The sequence below is a fragment of the Triticum urartu genome, chromosome 1A (assembly GCF_056163025.1).
Source record: "Triticum urartu cultivar PI428250 chromosome 1A, HENAU_Tu73, whole genome shotgun sequence".
NCBI classification, from domain to species: domain Eukaryota; kingdom Viridiplantae; phylum Streptophyta; class Magnoliopsida; order Poales; family Poaceae; genus Triticum; species Triticum urartu.
In genome coordinates, this window is record NC_141873.1 from 40,603,441 (window position 1) to 40,625,983 (window position 22,543).

General features: G+C 47.5%; 1 protein-coding gene across 1 annotated transcript; it reads left to right on the forward strand.

Moving 5' to 3' along the window:
* The first annotated feature begins 3,802 nt into the window (after positions 1 to 3,802).
* LOC125547168 (uncharacterized) lies at positions 3,803 to 4,627 on the forward strand. Its single transcript, XM_048711178.2, has one exon. The coding sequence runs from the start codon at positions 3,803 to 3,805 to the stop codon at positions 4,625 to 4,627; it is 825 nt and encodes a 274-aa protein (XP_048567135.2).
* Positions 4,628 to 22,543: the final 17,916 nt, after the last annotated feature.

Genomic DNA, 22,543 nt, shown 5'->3' on the forward strand with positions numbered 1-22,543 from the left:
CGTCCCTGGGTACAAGTGCATGTGTGCAACACGACTACAACTATGCGGTTTGTGGTGTTTTTTCAATGGTTGGTTGCAGATGCATGTCCACCACAAGGCATGCAACTGCAAGTATCGCCCCGACTACAACTCTATGGTGTTTATCGGGGGTAGGGCGGCAGTTGCATGTCTGTCACTAGGCATGCAACTGCAAGTGTCGTGCTCGACTGCAACTGGCGCCAAGGGATATTGGCCACTTGCATGTATACTGCTAAACCTTCAACTGCATGTGTCACAATCAGCCCGCAAATGCGAGCGGTACAACAAGACTGCAACTGTGAATTTGTTTCCTATTTTTTAACTTCAGTTTTTCTTCTCATTCCCCTTTTCCTTTCCACCCTTTTCTATTTTTATCCTTTGTTTTCCATTTTTAATTTTCCTTTCTCTATTTTATTATTTTAATTTTTTCCGCTTGTTTATCTGGTTAATTTGCTCTTTTCCCCCTTTAATATGATTTTTATTTCCCATTAGTAGAACTATATTTCCTTGTGTGTATATGAATATTTAAAAAATACATGTTCAAGTTTTTTCTAAAAATAATTAGTGAGCACTTTTCCGATATGCGGTGAACATTTTTTCAATATGTGATGAAACATTTTCTAGAATTATTCATGCAATTCTTAGTAAATGTTCATGTATTTTAAAAAAAGTGTTTATGTATTTGAAAACATAATTCATATCTATTGTAAACTGTCCATAAAATTTAAAACTGTTCACGGTTCTTAAAAATGTTCATGTAATTTTTTGAAATTGTTCATGTAACAGAAATGATGTATATACTATATATACCTGTGTGTGTTGTCTTTTGTCCTTCTGTACTTTAACAACCGCAGACAGCAAGTTCATAGCTCGTCAGCAAGCAATAGGAAGCACAAAATTATTATTATTTCTTCAATATCGTTTCTTTGTGTTCAAATCCTTTGTATTTTTCATGAACGAAAAATGACAATAAGTTATATGCCCATCTAAAAAAACACTACAAGCATGCACCGTATTGCATATACAATAATTTTTCCGGAAAAAAATGCTATGATTTGAACAAAAAAGTTACCTCACTCGTTGAGGTTGTAGCTTTTTTTAGAAACACTAAGGTTGTAGCTGGATAGCAAAACACATATTATATTTCCAGTCGTACAGCCCAAGTACAAGAAGAGGAAAAAATCTGGCAAAAAGCAACAGATCGCAGGGAAAAGAAAAAGATGAGATAAAGGCCCAGTAGAAGTACAAAGCCAACCCATAATAGCAAAAACACGCAAACAGTCACATAAACGAAGCAAGTCTGGTTTGTACATGTGCTGATGTCATATACGTATGCTGGTATCATCAGTCAACTGAGTCTTCGCGAAGTCTCAGTCAACGGAGAACTAGACAGACCTTACATGCAACTGAGATTTTAATTTTGTTTTAATTTTTTTAACATGAAAGATCTTTTTTACAATACAAATTGTTTTTCAAAGAATGATTTGAAAAACAAAGAGCGAGCAAAGATGATATGGAGAGTAGGAATTATATTTTGTGTTCTTTTTTCCATTTTTGATATTTTACTTCTTTGTCATAAAATATATTTTTATACAACTCAAACCCATTTTAAAAAATGATGAGAAAAAATATGCGACAAGTACACAGAGAAGAGAAGGAACATAGATCTAAAAAAAAGAAGAGAAGCAACACAGATGTAAACAAAAGAGAAGGAACATAGCACGAGCACGTGAGGTGCAATGCGGAAGGGAAACGTTTCAAAACGGTACACCGGCCGAAACTTTGGCCGGCCACTTCATCACGCAACGCACTAACACAGAGGCCCCGTGCAAACAGCTTCACGCGATGCACTCGTTCCCATCCATTCGTTCCTCACGCCTGGCTCTATCCTTTCTCAATCCAATCCAAGCCTTGGCGACGGCGCCACCAACCGACGGCCATGGCATCCTGCAACGGGGTGCTGGATTCTGTCGGCGACACGATCCTGGAGACCGGCAGCGACGAGAAGCTGGAACGACGCTGGCGGATGCTACAACCGCGGGATCACCGGAGCTGCAACGACCTTGGCCGGCGACATGGGACGGCCCCATCGGTGCTGGAGAAGACGCGCCATGGCATGTGTCACCTACCCCCTCATCCTCATGGCGCACTCCGTCCATCCATCTAGCTCCACTCCAACGACGACCTCCCCCCTAAAAACTACAACCAGCTGAGCTAGAAGCTGCAACCGTCGTCTTTTTTTGCTACTACCGGTGACAGATTTGCTACATTCATCACGACGGGTCTGCGACCTACTAGGGCGGTGGCTTTTTTGTTGCAACTGTCCTAAGATTTTGCTACTACGGGCGGGATTTTTGCTACATCCATCATATGTGGGGGGAGACCGCGACCTGCGACGGCAATAGCGACAAATTGATGCAAACGGACATGGAAAAAAGCTTCAACCGGCCTAGTATAGGTTACAACCGATGGAGAAAAAAGCTTCAACAGGCATGACAGAAAAGCTTCAACCCTCATGGAAAAGAGGGAAGCAGCTACGAAAAAAGCTTCAACCGACCATGAAAAAAGCTTCAACCGACGAAAGAGTAGTTACATTCATTCATATGAAAGCTTCAACCGGCGAAAGAGTAGTTTTATCCTACCACTACAAAATAAAAATAAAAAGCTACAACCATTGTTCTGGAAAGTTTCATCCATTGGATTGAAAAGTTTCAACCCTCTTTTCCAAATTAACGACGGCCACTGAGAAGCAAAATAAATGAGGCAACTGACGACAAGAACTTTTGCTGGAAGAGTTTTTTGCTGCAACTGTCACCATTTTTTGCTACAACCTGCGACGAATTTTGCTATATCCATCATGGGCGGAGCTGCGACCTACTACGGTGGTGACTTTTTTGTTGCAACCGTCCTCAGATTGTGCTACTACCAGCAAGGGGTTTTGCTACATCCATCATGGCGGAGTCGCAACCCACGATGGCGGCGACGCCGAGTTGCTGCAACCGTCGTACATTTTTGCTACCACCGGCATTTTATTCTGCTACATCCATGAAGGGCATAATTTTTGCTACGACTCATGATTTTGTTTTTGTTTTTGTGACCAGCAAATTGAAGGACATGGTACGGCGCGAGCTTGACGACGGGGGTGCTGCGGCCATCTCCACCGGAGTTGCCATGGAGGTATGCGCGGGCGGCCAAGGATCCTATGCGGAGCACGAGACCGAGGACGAGCGCGTGCGGCCAAGGATGCGGCGGCGAGCGGAGGTTGCCAGCAAGCACGAGGGCGAGGACGAGCGTGGGCGGCGCAACGGCAAGGCTGCGAACAACTACGGCAGCGAGCTTCAATGGCGACGACGGCGAGCTTCAACAGCGACGGCGACGGTTCCGATTTGGGTCGAAGAATGGTTGCTGCAACGTTATGTTTGGTGGAGGCTCGTGTGCGCAGATCTGACGGCCTTCACCATCTGTATCGGACGGCTCGGCCTCGACTGGCCCAACAGTTGGGCCGGCGCACCAGCGCAGATCGTTGCCCAATGCGAAAGAAGAAAAATGGGCCGATCTGCAGGCCCATGCAATGATCGCGAGTGTAGAAACAAGGAACGATACGTAGAACAAAATCTGGCTTAGTTTCTCTAGGAAAAGTAACAAAACCTGGCTGAAAACAAATGTTGCGCCATAAAATTTGTACGCTGACGTCAGCCGACTGAGACTTTGCCAGACCCATATATTAAACTGGAGTGGTGACTAGAGGGAGCATCGTTCCAGTAGAACGCAAGGCTAGGCGCACATGGAGATGGAGGCCCTGTTGTCGCCGTCGAGCAGCCGTGTTGCCCCTGCCCCACTGCTCCCGCCGGTTCGCTACTACATGCTGGACGAGCACAACGAGGAAGAGGAAGAATGGCTATCCCGTCTGACGTCTCCGGGCGGTGAGCCTCCGGGGCCATGCCTGGGCGCCGGGTGGCTCCCGCCGCCGATGTCACCTCGCGCATGGAAGGCGGCAGCTGCGGCGGCCCAGCAGCCGGAGCCGCCGCAAGACGAAGAAGAAGATCTGGAGTCGGAGCCATATCCATACGACGAGCAGACACTGTACGCACCACGGCTAGACCCGGTGGCGCGGCAGCGCCTCCAGACGAGCCTGGCCAAGTCGGCCGCCCAGGACGCGCTGCACCACTACAACGCCAACGCCGGCAACAAGGTCAAGCTCGAGCTGACCAGGGCCACGAGATATGTCAGTCTTCTGAACAGCCAGGGCTCGTACCACCATATCAACTTCTTCGCCACGGCCATGGACCAGGAGGATGCTACTTCTTCCCACACCACGGGAGAGCGCTTCTTCTTCGCTGAGTTGCACGATCAGAACAGGCGTGGCCCTGGTGGAGCCAGGATACGGACTCCGACTTGCTTGTGCTCGCTGGACGGAGAGGGAGACGATCGAGTCGGCGGTCTCGCCGGCAACTGGTTTGCCGGAGCTCAACCGTGGCTCGTGCCCGTGGATTACTGCCTCGTGTGTGACGATGAGATGAAGCATCCCAAGGACGGCGCCTCCTACCAAGCCGGTCACCTCTACGCACTGCCCCAGCCAGGGCAGGGGAAACCGCGCGCACTAATTTAGATTGATTATTTTGATACTCCTTGTAGTAATGGCGATGATCAAACTCGCTGAGACAAGATTTGGCGTAGCGCAATGTCATGCTGCTTTTCTTCTTTCTCTCTATCTATACAGTTCTACTTTACAAGCCCGTAAAATTCTCGAGCCAAAAGATGGATGCATATGCTGTGTTTCATTTTGCTAAATGATATCAATTAAATGATGTATCAATTCCATAAATTGCGACCACAAGACGTCATGTCCTACCTGGACAAGGAACTGCATCGATCAGGTTTTGTATAGCTAGCTCTTATATAGGAGTATATAATATCCACGTTCATAAAAAACAAGTTTAGACATTGACACAAAAACATACTCCAGTATCAGTTTACCAAAACTCACCCCATCGTGGTTGTTGCCTTGGCCGACGTAGTTGGCAGCGATGTTGAGGTCAACGACCGTGCACGGCGATCCTGGAGACCCGACAGCACCGCACATGCACCACCACACACGCGCAACATGTCCACGCATGCACAAGCCTTGGGCATGCATGTTGCACACGCATGTGCACACACCTTAGTAGTATGTGTAAGGACGAGCACGCACGGGCACCAACAACACGGAATGCCGATGAGGATACACCGTTGACGCGTAGGTGTTGTTGATCAGGCAATGGGAAGGGCGGGGCACAATGCGGTGGGGTTGAGGCAGTCGGTTTAAGTGTTATAGGTAGGGCAACGGTGTTATAACAACACGGTTGTCACCACTTATGGCCATGTAGAACAAATGGTTACTAATAATTTAACACCGTAACACTGATCGGCTATCATACATGACCGACAAGTTTTAAAGATCAATGTATCAGTGTGTTTTCAATTCTGTGGTGATTATTTAATTGAACTATGGATGGTGGATTCCTGCACAAGTTTGGGATGCCTAAACAGGCCTTATATTTCATCTCCCAAATTAGTAGGACATCACATCAACAACTCCACCACCCATCAAATGTTTGGCACACATTTTCTCTCTCGAATATGCACGAGTATGCATATCATATATTAAAGAAGAAGGGCAAAGCATGCCTCCACAGTTACATTACAAGCTTGTAGGGCCTTACAACACGTACACGCTCCACTTACATCCACACATCCTACTCCTCCCTATTCATCCACCTATGTAATCCACTCAGGAACTCCTCCAACTTTCCTTTGAACAGCCCTGCTGATGCCCATAATACACACTCGGATTTGATCTTGTCCATGAGCCTCTCCACCGAAGGTGAGCGCCGTCAAACACGATTGCATTGCGATGCTTCCATAGCTCCCACATGACCAGTAACAACATAGTATGTATGTCCTTGGTGCCAAGGTAGTCGTTTCCTTTCTTGGCACACATCCACTCTCCTAGCTCATCCTCGTGGTTTGGCCCCAAACCAATCTTACCCAGTGCCTCTCCAACCACAGCCCACACTGTCCTGGTAAAAACGCATGTGAGCACCACATGGTTTAACGTCTCCGGTTCCTGATCACAGAACGGACAGGCTGATTGGTGCGGTAGCCCTCTCCTCGCAAGCCTATCTGAAGTCCAACACCTATTTTTCAGGGCTAACCATGCAAAGAAGAGGCATTGCGACGGTGCCCGACATTTCCAGGCCAGCTTCGACGTGGGCACCACTTCCCGACCCCAAAACCTACCTGCATACGCTGAGCGCACCGAGAACTTCCCACTCGCATCCCAGGACCATGAGAACTCATCTTGCTCGCCGGGCATTGGCTCCCACGCCGCGACCCTCTGCCATATCTGGAGAAACTGCTGTTGTGCTGCTGCATCCATATTCAGGCCGATGTCCAACACCCACTGTCCATTGGTTGCCACTTGCCCAACCGTCCTAGTCTGTCGAACCTTATTTGGAATCCTGCTGTATACATCCGAAGCCATCTCTTGTATCCTCATTCCGTCCAGCCATCTGTCTTCCCAGAACAAAGTGGATTCCCCGTTCCTTGCGTTGACCCTTAATGCAGCTTGGCATACTTGTATGGACTTGTCCGGCACTTGAATTGTGAACTCACTCCAAGGCCTGCTCCCATCAGCACGTTTCAGCCACGGCCATCGTGCTTGCATCGCCAGATTCATCCAACGCAAGTTGGGCATGCCAAGGCCACCCGCCCACTTGGGCGCGCATACAGTCTCCGATGCAACGACACAATTGCCACCGTTGGCCTTCTCCTTGTTGCACCATAAGAACCCTCTGCATACTTTGTTCATCGCCGTAATCGTTTTTATTGGCAACTCCAGAGCCATCATCGCATGTATCGGCAGGGCACACAACACTGACAAGACTAGCGTCAGTCCTCCACTCTTTGGCATTAGTGCGGCCTTCCACTCAGGAAAACGGCTCGCCATGCTGTCCACTAGGTATTGAAGCTGCGCAGCAGATTGTTTCCTTAACGCAAGCGGCAGACCAAGGTACTTGATCGGAAAGGACCCAACCGGGCATCCGAGCTCATTCGCGGCCAACGCGATCTCCTCCTTTGTGCACCTAATTGGTAGAGCTGCAGATTTTGCCATGTTATTGTGTAAACCGGAGGCTTCTCCAAACAGGGCTAAGATTGCCCTACATGCTTCCAAATCCACCAGCCTCGGCTTGACGAACAAGACCGCATCATCCGCATATATTGACAGTCTTTGATTCATGCCTCTCGTAGCCAATGGTGCCAACACTCCTCTGTCTACAGCTACGTCAAACAACCTCTGTAGTGGCTCCATGGTGACTATGAACAACATAGGAGAGAGGGAATCGCCCTTTCTCATCCCCTTGCAGTTGTAGATTGTTTCCCCCGGTTCTCCATTCACCACCACTTTTGTAGTTGAAGTGGCTAAGATTCCACAGATCCAAGCCCTCCACTTGGGACCGAATCCAAGCTGTTGCATTACTTCTAGTAGGAAAGGCCATTGTACCAAATCAAAGGCCTTAGATATATCCAACTTGAGCAAAACCGCAGGCCTCCTTAACGCATGCAACTACCGTGCCATACACTGTACGAGCATGAAATTATCATGCAAGGACCTCCCCTTCACAAACGCACTTTGATGGTTTCCCACCAGGTTGGGAAGTTCCACCGCAAGCCTAGTCGAGAGAACCTTCTCAAAAATTTTGATACCTCCGTGCACAAGATTTATCGGCCTGAAATATCCCACCTCCAACGCACCTTCCTTCTTTGGCAGGAGAGAGACAAGTGATTTATTGATTGCTGCCATTCCCATCATATCCTCTCGGTACATGCAGTCCATAGCTTTCATGAAATCCACCTTGATAATGTTCCAGCACACGTCGTAGAACCTACCTGTAAAACCATCAGGCCCTGGTGCCTTGTCCAAGGGCATGGCCTTTACCATGAACACTTCTTCTGGCGTGAACGACTCCTCTAGGTGCAGCAGATCCCAGTGTGGTAGGTCTAGCTCATCGAGATTTAGAGTATGCTCCTGCTGTTCACAACAGCCAAAGGCCTGCCCGTAGTACGCGTCCACCGCGGAGGCGACCTCCTCCTGTCCCGTATAAAACCTCCCATTTTATCTAACCGAGTGCATCGCATTTTTCTTTGCCTATGGCTCGCCTGATGATGAAACAGTCTCGTGTTTCCATCCGCCTCCTTTAGCTGCAACAATCTCGACCGTTGCCTTGCAATTGATCTCTCCAACGAACATAGCCCCAGAAGTTTTTGTTTCAACGTCTTCCTCATCTCCCTTTCCATGTCCGAAAGAGTCCTTGAATCCATTGCCACATCCAACCTCATGATCACTTCCATGGCAATGGCAATCTGCAACTTGACATTGCCAATCCACCGATCACTCCAACTTTGTAGGGCTTTTGTCGTGGCCCTCAATTTATTGTGCAGCGTGACGTAGTCATTGGTAGCCGCTGGTGTTGAGCCCCAAGCCCTCTGCCCTATCTCCATAAAACATGGCGCCCTGACCCAGAATGCTTCAAACTTGAAGCGCTTATGCATGCCAATCTCCACATTCATATCCAACATAAGTGGGCAATGATCCGAGATCGCCGTCCCAAGGGAAGATAAGAAACATGCCGGGAATGCAGCATCCCACTAATTAGATACAAAAACGTGTTCAATCTTCTCAAGGGTTGCATTCTGCCTCTCATTAGACCATGTGTACCGGTGCCCATTTAGATACAACTCCTTCATCTCAAGTCTATTTAGCCTCGCCTGAAACCTTGCCAACATCCATCTGTTAATAAGATCATTGCTCTTATCCTCCTGCTTTGCTATTAAGTTGAAGTCTCCCGCTATCAGCCGCGGCCCTGCGTGCAAATCCTTGATGTTCGCAAGCTCTTGCAAGAACTCCACCTTTTCCCCATCCTCTTGAGGACCATACACACATGTCATCCACCACTCCGCAGCACCCGACGATTTTACCAACGCCGTGAGCGAGTTACTTTGGTAGTGTGGATTGGATAGCCTGGTTACGGTCTCATCCCAGGCCACTAGAATTCCACCACGCGTTCCCACCGTCGGAACATAATAGAAGTTGCAAAATTTATTCCCAAGACATTGTTGTACAGTCGGTAAAGATATCTCATGCAGCTTGGTTTCCTGGAGGCAAACAATGCTCGGATTCGCCGCAAGCACTACTTGATGCACGACATTTCTACACGGGGGGGGGGGGGGGGGCATTCAACCCTCTCACGTTCCACATGATTACTTTCATGGGTAGTGCACACATCAAAACATCCTACGTATTCCACCCGTACTCCCCTCCTAGGCCACCGTGGCCTCCACGAGAGATGCATCCAGAACAGGTGCCACCGGCGACTCCCACCCAAACAGAGCCAGCACGGCCGCAATGTGAACATCCGACAACGGGCGAGAGAACAACTCCATGTACATGCTGAGAGCTTCATCTGATATGATTTCCCCTTCATGCACCAAGCAGAGCCTCCGAATGATCACCTGCTGAGGTTTACTTTCCCCATGCCTTGCAATCCTAGCGCTCTGCCTAGGGGTGATATCCAGCTGCCTTTTCTTCCGGGGCTTCCGATCATGCACATCTTGCATATGTGCATTTGGCCTCGTCAAAATGGGTGCCAAAGACTTGCACATGCTCTCACATAGGCGCACCACATCCTCATGCCCAGCTCCCTCCTGACCAACAGCCACAGGTGTGCATGGCGGCACGTCGCCTGCATGCGGCTCCTCGTTCTCCGATAAACTAACCTGGAAAAAATTCCATGCATGCACCTACCTACGGGCATCTCAGAGCTTGCCACCAGATCTGACTCCTCCCCTGAAAAGCTAACCTCCGGCACAGCGCAATCCTCTACTGCCAATTGCCGTGCCCCCATTGCTTGCATGAGATCCGTCCCATCCAACCCCTGCTGGCAATCCACAACTGCCAACTGTCGCTCCTCCATCGTCTGCATGGCATTAGTCCCATCCTGCCTCGGCTGGCAATCATTGTATCCCGACTGCATGCCAACAGTCCCATCCTGCCGCGGCTGGCAGTCATCGGGTACCGCACCCCCATTGCTTCCCGCCACTAGGCCCGGCAACAAGCCAGACCCCAGCCATGACCCAATCGGCAACTCCACCGTGCCGACCACAACATTCCAATCATTACGTTCCCCTAGCACGGAGACATTCAGAGTCGATCCCAACTGCTTCTGCGGGTCCCCCGAACGCCAACGGGGAAGCGTGACTGATGGCGGCGATCCCAAGGCGAAGCTATCTGCCTCATGCCACACCAACCCACCAGCCTCATGCCTCTCCAACCCCAATCCCGATGCACATGACGACACCGGGTGGGCCGCTCCAGAACCCTCCACCAGGCTGTCCTGCACCTCACCGCGCACCTGGCTCCCAACCGTTGGCCCGACAGCCCCGACAGACAAGCACTGCCCGCCAGCTACAGATTTCGCGACCCCACCTACCTGCCTTATCTGCACGTCATGCTCCCTTTGGTGACTCAGCTTTGCTTTATTTTGAACGCCACTTTGACCCGCCGCCGGGGGCGGCGCCGCCAAGGAGCATACCGCCGATGGCGACGACCCAGCCGGCCCACCAGCATCTCCACCATGGCCTGGACGCCCTCTGCCGTCAGCCACACCCCCATCCGTCGGCAGCGGCGAGCTCGGCGGCGGCAACAGCTCGGATCATCGTCCTCATCCACCACAGGCTCGACCAACTTGATGATACGAATGTTGTACCACGACATGGACGCCCTCACCGCACGCGGCCGGATCCTGCCCCGCCGCCAACGTGGCTCGATGAACAGACGTCGCTGCTCCGGAATGCAATCTGGCCGATCAGTCCGCAACCAAACCTTGTAGCTCGACATGTCATGCCTCCTCGCCGTGCTGTCCACCACTCCAACCACCAGCCCCAGGCCATGGATCACGGAGTTGGCCGCCCGCCTCGTCCACGCGTGTGCCGACACCCCCACCAGCGCAATCGGCACAAGAAACGACATCGCTGCTCCGGTGGACTGCGCCTGCCTCAACCACGGTCGTAGAGACAAGGTGAACCCTACCGACGACGACGGCGATAGACCTCCCTGCAACACCATCCTGTCACGAGTACTCTGCTCCCGGCATAACACCAGAAAATCCTTCGGGAAGAACGCATGAATTGACATGTCCGCAGGCCCAATATGAAACTCCTCGTGCAGCGCGGCCGCCGCTGCCGCCAGGTGCACGGCCGGCCTGGTACCCGTGACTGTCACAACGACCGCCTTGGAAAAATCCTCCTCCATCATCCAAAGATCTTCCGCCTCCTCCATGTAACAACACTCCACGGCATCCACGGCCGGGAGGCGCTCCGGCAATGCCGCCCGGACCTCACCGACAGGCTCGAAGGGCACCGAGAAGCTCGGACTCCCCACGCTCTCCACGGAGCCCTCCCGAACCACCTAGCTCCACGGCCTGCCCACTCTGCGCGCACGACGGCTGTGGCCCCGGCGGGAGCGGCGGCAGCACAGCCGGTGCGGGAGCAGGCATGCAATCCACATGCGCGCGCGCCGGGGGGGGGGGTGAAACGTGCGCCGGTCCCCAACGAAGAACGCCCCAATGGCACCACCGGCGATGGACTCCGCCGTGCCTCACACTTCCGGGCGATGTGCCCGGTCCCACCACAGTGCACGCACAACATCTCATTGTTGGGGGAACGTAGTTATTTCAAAAAATTCCTACGCACACGCAAGATCATGGTGATGCATAGATACAAGATGGTAGAGTGTTGTCCATGTACCCTCGTAGACCGAAAGCGGAAGCATTAGCACAACGCGGTTGATGTAGTCGTACATCTTCACGATCCGACCTATCAAGTACCGAACGTACAACACCTCTGAGTTCAGCACACGTTCAGCCCGATGATGTCCCTCGAACTCCGATCTAGCCGAGTGTGGAGGGACAGTTTCATCAGCACGACGGCGTGGTGACGATGATGATGTTCTACCGATTCAGGGCTTCGCCTAAGCACCGCTACAGTATTATCGCGGTGGACTATGGTGGAGGGGGGCACCGCACACGGCTAAAAGATCAAACGATCAATTGTTGTGTCTCTAGGGTGCCCCCTGCCCCCGTATATAAAGGAGCAAGGGGGAGGTGCGGCCGGCCAGGAGGGGGCGCGCCAGGAGGAGTCCTACTCCTACAGGGAGTAGGACTCCCTCCCTTTTCCTTGTTGGATTAGGACTGGAGGGGGAAAGTGGAAGGAAAGGGGGGCGCCACCCCTTCTCCTTGTCATATTCGGACTAGGGGGGAGGGGCGCGCAGCCCTGCCCTGGTCGCCTCTCCTCTTCTCCACAAAGGCCCACTATGGCCCATTAACCCCCGGGGGGGTTCCGGTAACCCCTCCGGTACTCTGGTAAAATCCCGATTTCACCCGGAACACTTCCGATATCGAAACATAGGCTTCCAATATATCAATCTTCATGTCTCGACCATTTCGAGACTCCTTGTCATGTCCGTGATCACATCCGGGACTCCAAACAACCTTCGGTACATCAAAACTCATAAACTCATAATATAACTGTCATCGAAACGTTAAGCGTGCGGACCCTACGGGTTCGAGAACTATGTAGACAAGATCGAGCCATGTCTCCGATCAATAACCAATAGCGGAACCTGGATGCTCATATTGGCTCCCACATATTCTACGAAGATCTTTATCGGTCAGACCGCATAACAACATACGTTGCTCCCTTTGTCACCGGTATGTTACTTGCCCGAGATTCGATCGTCGGTATCTCAATACCTAGTTCAATCTCGTTACCGACAAGTCTCTTTACTCGTTCTGTAATACATCATCCCTCAACTAACTCATTAGTTGCAATGCTCGCAAGGATTAAGTGATGTGCATTAACGAGAGGGCCCAGAGATACCTCTCCGACAATCGGAGTGACAAATCCTAATCTCGAAATACGCCAACCCAACAAGTACCTTCGGAGACACCTGTAGAGCACCTTTATAATCACCCAGTTATGTTGTGACGTTTGGTAGCACACAAAGTGTTCCTCCGGTAAACGGGAATTACATAATCTCATAGTCATAGGAACATGTATAAGTCATGAAGAAAGCAATAGCAACATACTAAACGATCGAGTGCTAAGCTAACAGAATGGGTCAAGTCAATCACATCATTCTCCTAATGATGTGATCCCGTTAATCAAATGACAACTCATGTCTATGGTTAGGAAACATAACCATCTTTGATCAACGAGCTAGTCAAGTAGATGCATACTAGTGACACTCTGTTTGTCTATGTATTCACACATGTATTATGTTTCTGGTTAATACGATTCTAGCATGAATAATAAACATTTATCATGATATAAGGAAATAAATAATAACTTCATTATTGCCTCTAGGGCATATTTCCTTCAGTCTCCCACTTGCACTAGAGTCAATAATCTAGTTCACATCGCCATGTGATTTAATACCAATAGTTCACATCACCATGTGATTAACACCCAAAGGGTTTACTAGAGTCAATAATCGAGTTCACATCGCTATGTGATTAACACCCAAAGAGTACTAAGGTGTGATCATGTTTTGTTTGTGAGAGAAGTTTAGTCAACGGGTCTGCCACATTCAGATCCGTAAGTACTTTGCAAATTTCTATGTCAACAATGGTCTTGACGGAGCTACTCTAGCTAATTGCTCCCACTTTCAATATGTATCCAGATTGAGATTTAGAGTCATCTAGATCAGTGTCAAAATTTGCATCGACGTAACCCTTTACGACGAACCTTCTTGTCACCTCCATAATCGAGAAACATATCCTTATTCCACTAAGGATAATTTTTGACCGCTGTCCAGTGATCTACTCCTAGATCACTATTGTACTCCCTTGCCAAAAACAGTGTAGGGTATACAATAGATCTGGTACACAGCATGGCATATTTTATAGAACCGATGGCCAAGACATAGGGAATGACTTTCATTCTCTTTCTATCTTCTGCCGTGGTCGGGCTTTGAGTCTTACTCAGTTTCACACCGTGTAACACAGGCAAGAACTCTTTCTTTGACTGTTCCATTTTGAACTACTTCAAAATCTTGTCAAGGTATGTACTCATTGAAAAACTTATCAAGCGTCTTGATCTATCTCTATAGATCTTGATGCTCAATATGTAAGCAGCTTCACCGAGGTCTTTCATTGAAAATCTCTTGTTCAAGTATCCCTTTATGCTATCCATAAATTCTATATCATTTCCAATCAGCAATATGTCATCCACATATAATATCAGAAATGCTACAGAGCTCCCACTCACTTGTAAATACAGGCTTCTCCAAAAGTTTGTACAAAACCAAATGCTTTGATCACACTATCAAAGCGTTTATTCCAACTCCGAGAGGCTTGCACCAGTCCATAAATGGATCTCTGGAGCTTGCACACTTTGTTAGCTCCCTTTGGATCGACAAAACCTTCCGGTTGCATCATATACAACTCTTCTTCCAGAAATCCATTCAGGAATGCAGTTTTACATCCATTTGCCAAATTTCATAATCATAAAATGCGGCAATTGCTAACATGATTCGGACAGACTTAAGCATCGCTACGGGTGAGAAGGTCTCATTGTAGTCAATCCCTTGAACTTGTCGAAAACCTTTCGCAACAAGTCGAGCTTTATAGATAGTAATATTACCGTCAGCGTCAGTCTTCTTCTTGAAGATCCATTTATTCTCAATGGCTTGCCGATCAACGGGCAAGTCAACCAAAGTCCACACTTTGTTCTCATACATGGATCCCATCTCAGGTTTCATGGCCTCAAGGCATTTTGCGGAATTTGGGCTCACCATCGCTTCTTCATAGTTTGTAGGTTCGTCATGGTCTAGTAACATAACCTCCAGAACAGGATTACCGTACCACTCTGGTGCGGATCTTACTTTGGTTGACCTACGAGGTTCTGTAACAACTTGATCTGAAGTTCCATGATCATCATCATTAACTTCCTCACTAATTGGTATAGACGTCACAGGAACCGATTTCTGTGATGAACTACTTTCCAATAAGGGAGCAGGTATGGTTACCTCATCAAGTTCTACTTTCCTCCCACTCACTTCTTTCGAGAGAAACTCCTTCTCTAGAGAGGATCCATTCTCAGCAACAAAAATCTTGCCTTCGGATCTGTGATAGAAGGTGTACCCAACAGTTACTTTTGGGTATCCTATGAAGACGCACTTCTCCAACTTGGGTTTGAGCTTATCAAGATGAAACTTTTTCACATAAGCATCGCAACCCCATACTTTAAGAAACAACAGCTTAGGTTTCTTGCTAAACCATAGTTCATACGGTGTCGTCTCAACGGATTTTGATGGTGCCCTTTTTAACGTGAATGCAGTTGTCTCTAATGCATAACCCCAACACGATTGTGGTAAATTGGTTAGAGATATCATAGATTGTACCATATCTTGTAAAGTACGGTTACGACTTTCGGACACACCATTACACTGCGGTGTTCCCGGTGGCATGAGTTTTGTGAAACTATTCCACATTGTTTTAAATGTAGACCAAACTCGTAACTCAAATATTCTCCTCCACGATCAGGTCGTAGAAACTTTATTTTCTTGTTACGATGATTTTCAACTTCACTCTGAAATTCTTTGAACTTTTCAAATGTTTCAGACTTATGTTTCATTAAGTAGATATACCCATATCTGCTCAAATCATCTGTGAAGGTGAGAAAATAATGATACCTGCCGCGAGCCTCAACATTCATCGGACCACATACATCTGTATGTATGATTTCTAACAAATCTGTTGCTCTCTCCATAGTACCGGAGAACGGCGTTTTAGTCATCTTGCCCATGAGGCGCGGTTCGCAAGTACCAAGTGATTCATAATCAAGTGGTTCCAAAAGCCCATCAGCATGGATTTTCTTCATGCGCTTTACACCAATATGACCTAAACAGCACTGCCATAAATAAGTTGCAGTATCATTATTAACTTTGCATCTTTTGGCTTCAATATTATGAATATGTGTATCACTACGATCGAGATTCAACAAACCATTTTAGTTGGGTGCATAACCATAGAAGGTTTTATTCATGTAGACAGAATAACAATTATTCTCTAACTTAAATGAATAACCGTATTGCAATAAACATGATGAAATCATATTCATGCTCAACGCAAACACCAAATAACACTTATTTAGGTTCAACACTAATCCTGAAAGTGTAGGGAGTGTACGATGATGATCATATCAATCTTGGAACCACTTCCAACACACATCGTCACTTCACCCTTAACTAGTCTCTGTTCATTCTGCAACTCCCATTTCGAGTTACTACTCTTAGCAACTAAACCAGTATCAAATACCGAGGGGTTGCTATAAACACTAGTAAAGTACACATCAATAACATGCATATCAAATATAGCATTTGTTCACTTTGCCATCCTAATTATCCGCCAAATACTTGGGGCAGTTCCGCTTCGGGTGACCAGTCCCTTTGTAGTAGAAGCACTTAGTCTCATGCTTAGGTCCAGACTTGGGCTTCTTCACTTGAGCAGGAACTTGCTTGCTGTTCTTCTTGAAGTTCCCTTTCTTTCCCTTTGCCCTTTTCTTGAAACTAGTGGTCTTGTTAATCATCAACACTTGATGCTCTTTCTTGATTTCTACCTTCGTCGATTTCATCATAATGAAAAGCTCGGGAATCATTTTCGTCATCCCTTGCATACTATACTTCATCACGAATTTCTACTAACTTGGTGATTGTGACTAGAGAATTCTGTCAATCACTATTTTATCTAGAAGATTAACTCCCACTTGATTCAGGCGATTGTAGTACCCAGACAATCTGAGCACATGCTCACTGCTTGAGCTATTCTCCTCCATCTTTTAGCTATAGAAATTGTTGGAGACTTCATATCTCTCAACTCGGGTATTTGCTTGAAATATTAACTTCAACTCCTGGAACATCTCATATGGTCCATGACATTCAAAACGTCTTTGAAGTCCCAATTCTAAGCCGTTTAAGCATGGTGCACTAAACTAGCAAGTAGTCATCATATTGAGCTAGCCAAACATTCATAACATCTGCACCTGCTCCTGCAATAGGTTTGTCACCTAATGGTGCATCAAGGACATAATTCTTCTGTGCAGCAATGAGGATAAACCTCAAATCACGGATCCAATCCACATCATTGCTACTAACATCTTTCAACTTAGTTTTCTCTTGGAACATATCAAAAATAGAACAGGGGAGCTAAACGTGAGCTCTTGATCTACAACATAGATATGCTAATACTACCAGGACTAAGTTCATGATAAATTCAAGTTCAATTAATCATATTACTTAAGAACTCCCACTTAGATAGACATCCCTCTAATCCTCTAAGTGATCACGTGATCCATATCAACTAAACCATGTCCGATCATCACGTGAGGTGGAGTAGTTTCAATGGTGAACATCACTATGTTGATCATATCTACTATATGATTCACGCTTGACCTTTCGGTCTCAGTGTTCCGAGGCCATATCTGCATATGCTAGGCTCGTCAAGTTTAACCTGAGTATTCTGTGTGTGCAAAACTGGCTTGCACCCGTTGTAGATGGACGTAGAGCTTATCACACCCGATCATCACGTGGTGTCTGGGCACGACGAACTTTGGCAACGGTGCATACTCAGGGAGAACACTTTTATCTTGAAATTTAGTGAGAGATCATCTTATAATGCTACCGTCAATCAAAGCAAGATAAGATGCATAAAAGATAAACATCACATGCAATCAATATAAGTGATATGATATGGCCATCATCATCTTGTGCTTGTGATCTCCATCTCCGAAGCACCGTCATGATCACCATCGTCACTGGGGCGACACCTTGATCTCCATCATAGCATCGTTGTCGTCTCGCCAATCTTATGCTTCCATGATTATTGCTACCACTTAGTGATAAAGTAATGCATTACAGGGCGATTGCATTGCATACAATAAAGCGACAACCATATGACTCCTGTCAGTTGCCGATAACTCGGTTACAAAAACATGATCATCCCATACAATAAAATTTAGCATCATGCTTTGACCATATCACATCACAACATGCCCTGCAAAAACAAGTAAGACGTCCTCTACTTTGTTGTTGCAAGTTTTACGTGGTTGCTACGGGCTGAGCAAGAACCGTTCTTACCTACACATCAAAACCACAACGATAGTTCGTCAAGTTAGTGTTGTTTTAACCTTCGCAAGGATCGGGCATAGCCATACTCGGTTCAACTAAAGTTGGAGAAACTGACACCCGCCAGCCACCTCTGTGCAAAGCACGTCGGTAGAATCAGTCTCACGTAAGCGCACGTGTAATGTCAGTCCGGGCCGCTTCATCCAACAATACCGCCGAACCAAAGTATGACATGCTGGTAAGAAGTATGACTTATATCACCCACAACGCACTTGTGTTCTACTCGTGCATATGACATCTACGCATAAAACCTGGCTCGGATGCCACTGTTGGGGAACGTAGTAATTTCAAAAAAATTCCTACGCACACGCAAGATCATGGTGATGCATAGCAACGAGAGGGGAGAGTGTTGTCCACGTACCCTCGTAGACCGAAAGCGGAAGCGTTAGCACAACGCGGTTGATGTAGTCGTATGTCTTCATGATCCGACCGATCAATTACCGAACGTACGACACCTCCGAGTTCAACACACGTTCAGCCCGATGACGTCCCTCAAACTCCGTTCCAGCTGAGTGTTGAGGGAAAGTTTCGTCAGCACGACAGCGTGGTGACGATGATGATGTTCTACCGACGCAGGGCCTCGCCTGAGCACCGCTACAGTATTATCGAGGTGGACTATGGTGGAGGGGGGCACCGCACACGGCTAAAAGATCAAACGATCAATTGCTGTGTCTCTACGGTGTCCCCCTGCCCCAGTATATAAAAGAGCAAGGGGAGAGGTGTGGCCGGCCAGGAGGGGGCGCGCCAGGAGGAGTCCTACTCCTACCGGGAGTAGGACTCCCTCCCTTTTCCTTGTTGGATTAGGAGTGGAGGGGGAAAGAGGAAGGAAGGGGGGGGGCGCCGCCCCCTTCTCCTTGTCCTATTCGGACTAGGGGGAGGGGCGCGCGGCCCTGCCCTGGCCGCCTCTCCTCTTCTCCACAAAGGCCCACTATGGCCCATTAACCCCCGGGGGGTTCCGGTAAACCCTCTGGTACTCCGGTAAAATCCCGATTTCACCCGGTACACTTCCGATATCCAAATATAGGCTTCCAATATATCAATCTTCATGTCTCGGCCATTTTGAGACTCCTCATCATGTCTGTGATCACATCCGGGACTCCGAACAACCTTCGGTACATCAAAACTCATAAACTCATAATATAACTATCATCGAAACGTTAACCGTGCGGACCCTATGGGTTCGAGAACTATGTAGACATGACCGAGCCATGTCTCCGGTCAATAACCAATAGCGGAACCTGGATGTTCATATTGGCTCCCACATATTCTACGAAGATCTTTATCGGTCAGACCGCATAACAACATACGTTGTTCCCTTTGTCATCGGTATGTTACTTGCCCGAGATTCGATCGTCAGTATCTCAATACCTAGTTCAATCTCATTACCGACAAGTCTCTTTACTCGTTCTGTAATACATCATCCCGCAACTAACTCATTAGTTGCAATGCTCGCAAGGCTTAAGTGATGGGCATTACCGAGAGGGCCCAGAGATACCTCTTCGACAATTGGAGTGACAAATCCTAATCTCGAAATATGCCAACCCAACAAGTACCTTCAGAGACACCCGTAGAGCACCTTTATTAGCACCCAGTTACGTTGTGACGTTTGGTAGCACACAAATTTTTCCTCCGGTAAACGGGAATTACATAATCTCATAGTCATAGGAACATGTATAAGTCATGAAGAAAGCAATAGCAACATACTAAACGATCGAGTGCTAAGCTAACTGAATGGGTCAAGTCAATCACATCATTCTCCTAATGATGTGACCCCGTTAATCAAATGACAATTCATGTCTATGGTTAGGAAACATAACCATCGTTGATCAACGAGCTAGTCAAGTAGAGGCATACTGGTGACACTCTGTTTGTCTATGTATTCACACATGTATTATGTTACTGGTTAATACGATTCTAGCATGAATAATAAACATTTATCATGATATAAGGAAATAAATAATAACTTTATTATTACCTCTAGGGCATATTTCCTTCACTCATTTTTGCTGAAGCGAGAAATATGTCCATCTTCAACACAGTTGTAATAGCAGCCATGCAGGGAAGCCGGGATGCGAGTCCGTGGCCGCCTCGAGGTAGGCAGCGGGGGCGAGATCCGCCGCCGGGAGGTGGGCCAAGGCGGGGGAGAACCCGGGCTGCGGGGACGGCGGCCAGCCTTCGTCTGCCAATCCCGCTCCAAAGGCAGCACAACCCCACCTCCAGCACCCCCAACGCCACCCTGGACGATGGGGCCGAGCACCGTGCCCAACACCTCAGGGACAGTAATGGTGGTGCGTAGGGCTGGCCTAGGCGGAGATGGCGATGCCTCAGATGCCGAGGAGGACGCCGCCGAAAGGGACACCCGCGAGGCCATGAGAAGGTGGACGCCGGCACCGGAGCTGTGGTCGGCGGGGGGGAGGGGGTGGGGGTTGGTGGCCGCCGGCGCAAAGGGGAGGGGGGAGGCGCTCAGAGAGGAGAGGCGCTCAGACCGTGCCGACTTGCCAAAGTTATTGGTACAAAAATGGATTATAGTTCCGCAGACTCTTGCACAAGTTTATTCTATCTAAATAGGCCTTAAATTTCATCTCCGAAATGAGGAGGGTATCACATCAAAAACTTATACTCCCACCACCCCTTCAATATTTGGCACATTTTTTTACAAAGATCATGGGCAGTAGAAAGAGAAATTTTGGACTAAGATGTCCCTGCCTGGTTGTAATTGAGCTAGTGCAATCTTGCCAAATTTGCGGGAAAGTGGGTTGTTATGGCCAGGAGAGGGAACACTATGAGATGTGAGGATAGAGAACGCATCAGATGTAACGGTTAGACCATTAATCACCTCTTCCCGTAGATTGATAGATAGCCTCGAATTTACTCTCTACCCCATATTTTGAGGGGCAAGATAAGATGTTGAATTCCTTTGTGAGCCTTGGGATACCTAACTCAGGACTAAATCATTTGAAATTTATGCCGCCTATTTTAGGTCGGAGATGTGTTATATATCTTTTGGGTCAAGTTCTATAGAATGATAAAAAAAGTTCTATAGAATGTTTTTATGAAATACATCATTTCAAATGGACAATAAATGACTTGAGATTAATCATATGTATTAGGATTATGAATAGCAAATGAATCTCGCAAATTTGGGAGTGCAAAATATAGTATTTCCACAAAAGACATGAAAACTATATGAATAGTCGCTCAAATAGAACAAAGAAAAATCGTCTCAATCCCACGCGCATGAGTTTTAAAAAGAGGTAGGAGCCAATATTCAAATTCAAGTGGAATTGGGATATAGGAGGCTAATCCAAATAAAATTTGGTGGCACCATTCCTTTGATCCAAATGGCATTCATAGGAAAGGAAACCATAAGGATTAGAATCATAGATAGAACCTCCAAATGATACAAAGAGAAGTTTAAGCTTATTTCAGATCCATATGTGTGCATGTCAATGTGTTGGAAATATGCCCTAGAGGAAATAATAAAATGGTTATTATTATATTTCCTTATTCATGATAATTGTCTATTGTTCATGCTATAATTGTGTTATCCGGAAATCGTAATACATGTGTGAATACATAGACCACAACATGTCCCTAGTGAGCCTCTAGTTGACTAGCTCATTGATCAATAGATGGTTACGGTTTCCTGACCATGGACATTGGATGTCATTGATAACGGGATCACATCTTTATGAGAATGATGTGATGGACAAGACCCAATCCTAAGCATAGCACAAGATCGTGTAGTTCGTCTGCTAGAGCTTTTCTAAAGTGTCAAGTATCATTTCCTTAGACCATGAGATTGTGCAACTCCCGGATACCGTAGGAGTGCTTTGGGTGTACCAAACGTCACAACGTAACTGGGTGGCTATAAAGGTACACTACAGGTATCTCCGAAAGTGTCTGTTGAGTTGGCATGAATCGAGATTGGGATTTGTCACTCCGTATGACAGAGAGGTATCTCTGGGCCCACTCGGTAATGCATCATCATAATGAGCTCAGTGTGACTAAGTAGTTGGTCACGGGATGATGTGTTACGGAACGAGTAAAGTGACTTGCCGGTAACGAGATTGAACAAGGTATTGGGATACCAACGATCGAATCTCGGGCAAGTAACGTACCGATTGACAAAGGGAATTGAATACGGGATTGATTGAATCCTCGACATCATGGTTCATCCGATGAGATCATCATAGAATATGTGGGAGCCAACATGGGTATCCAGATCCCGCTGTTGGTTATTGG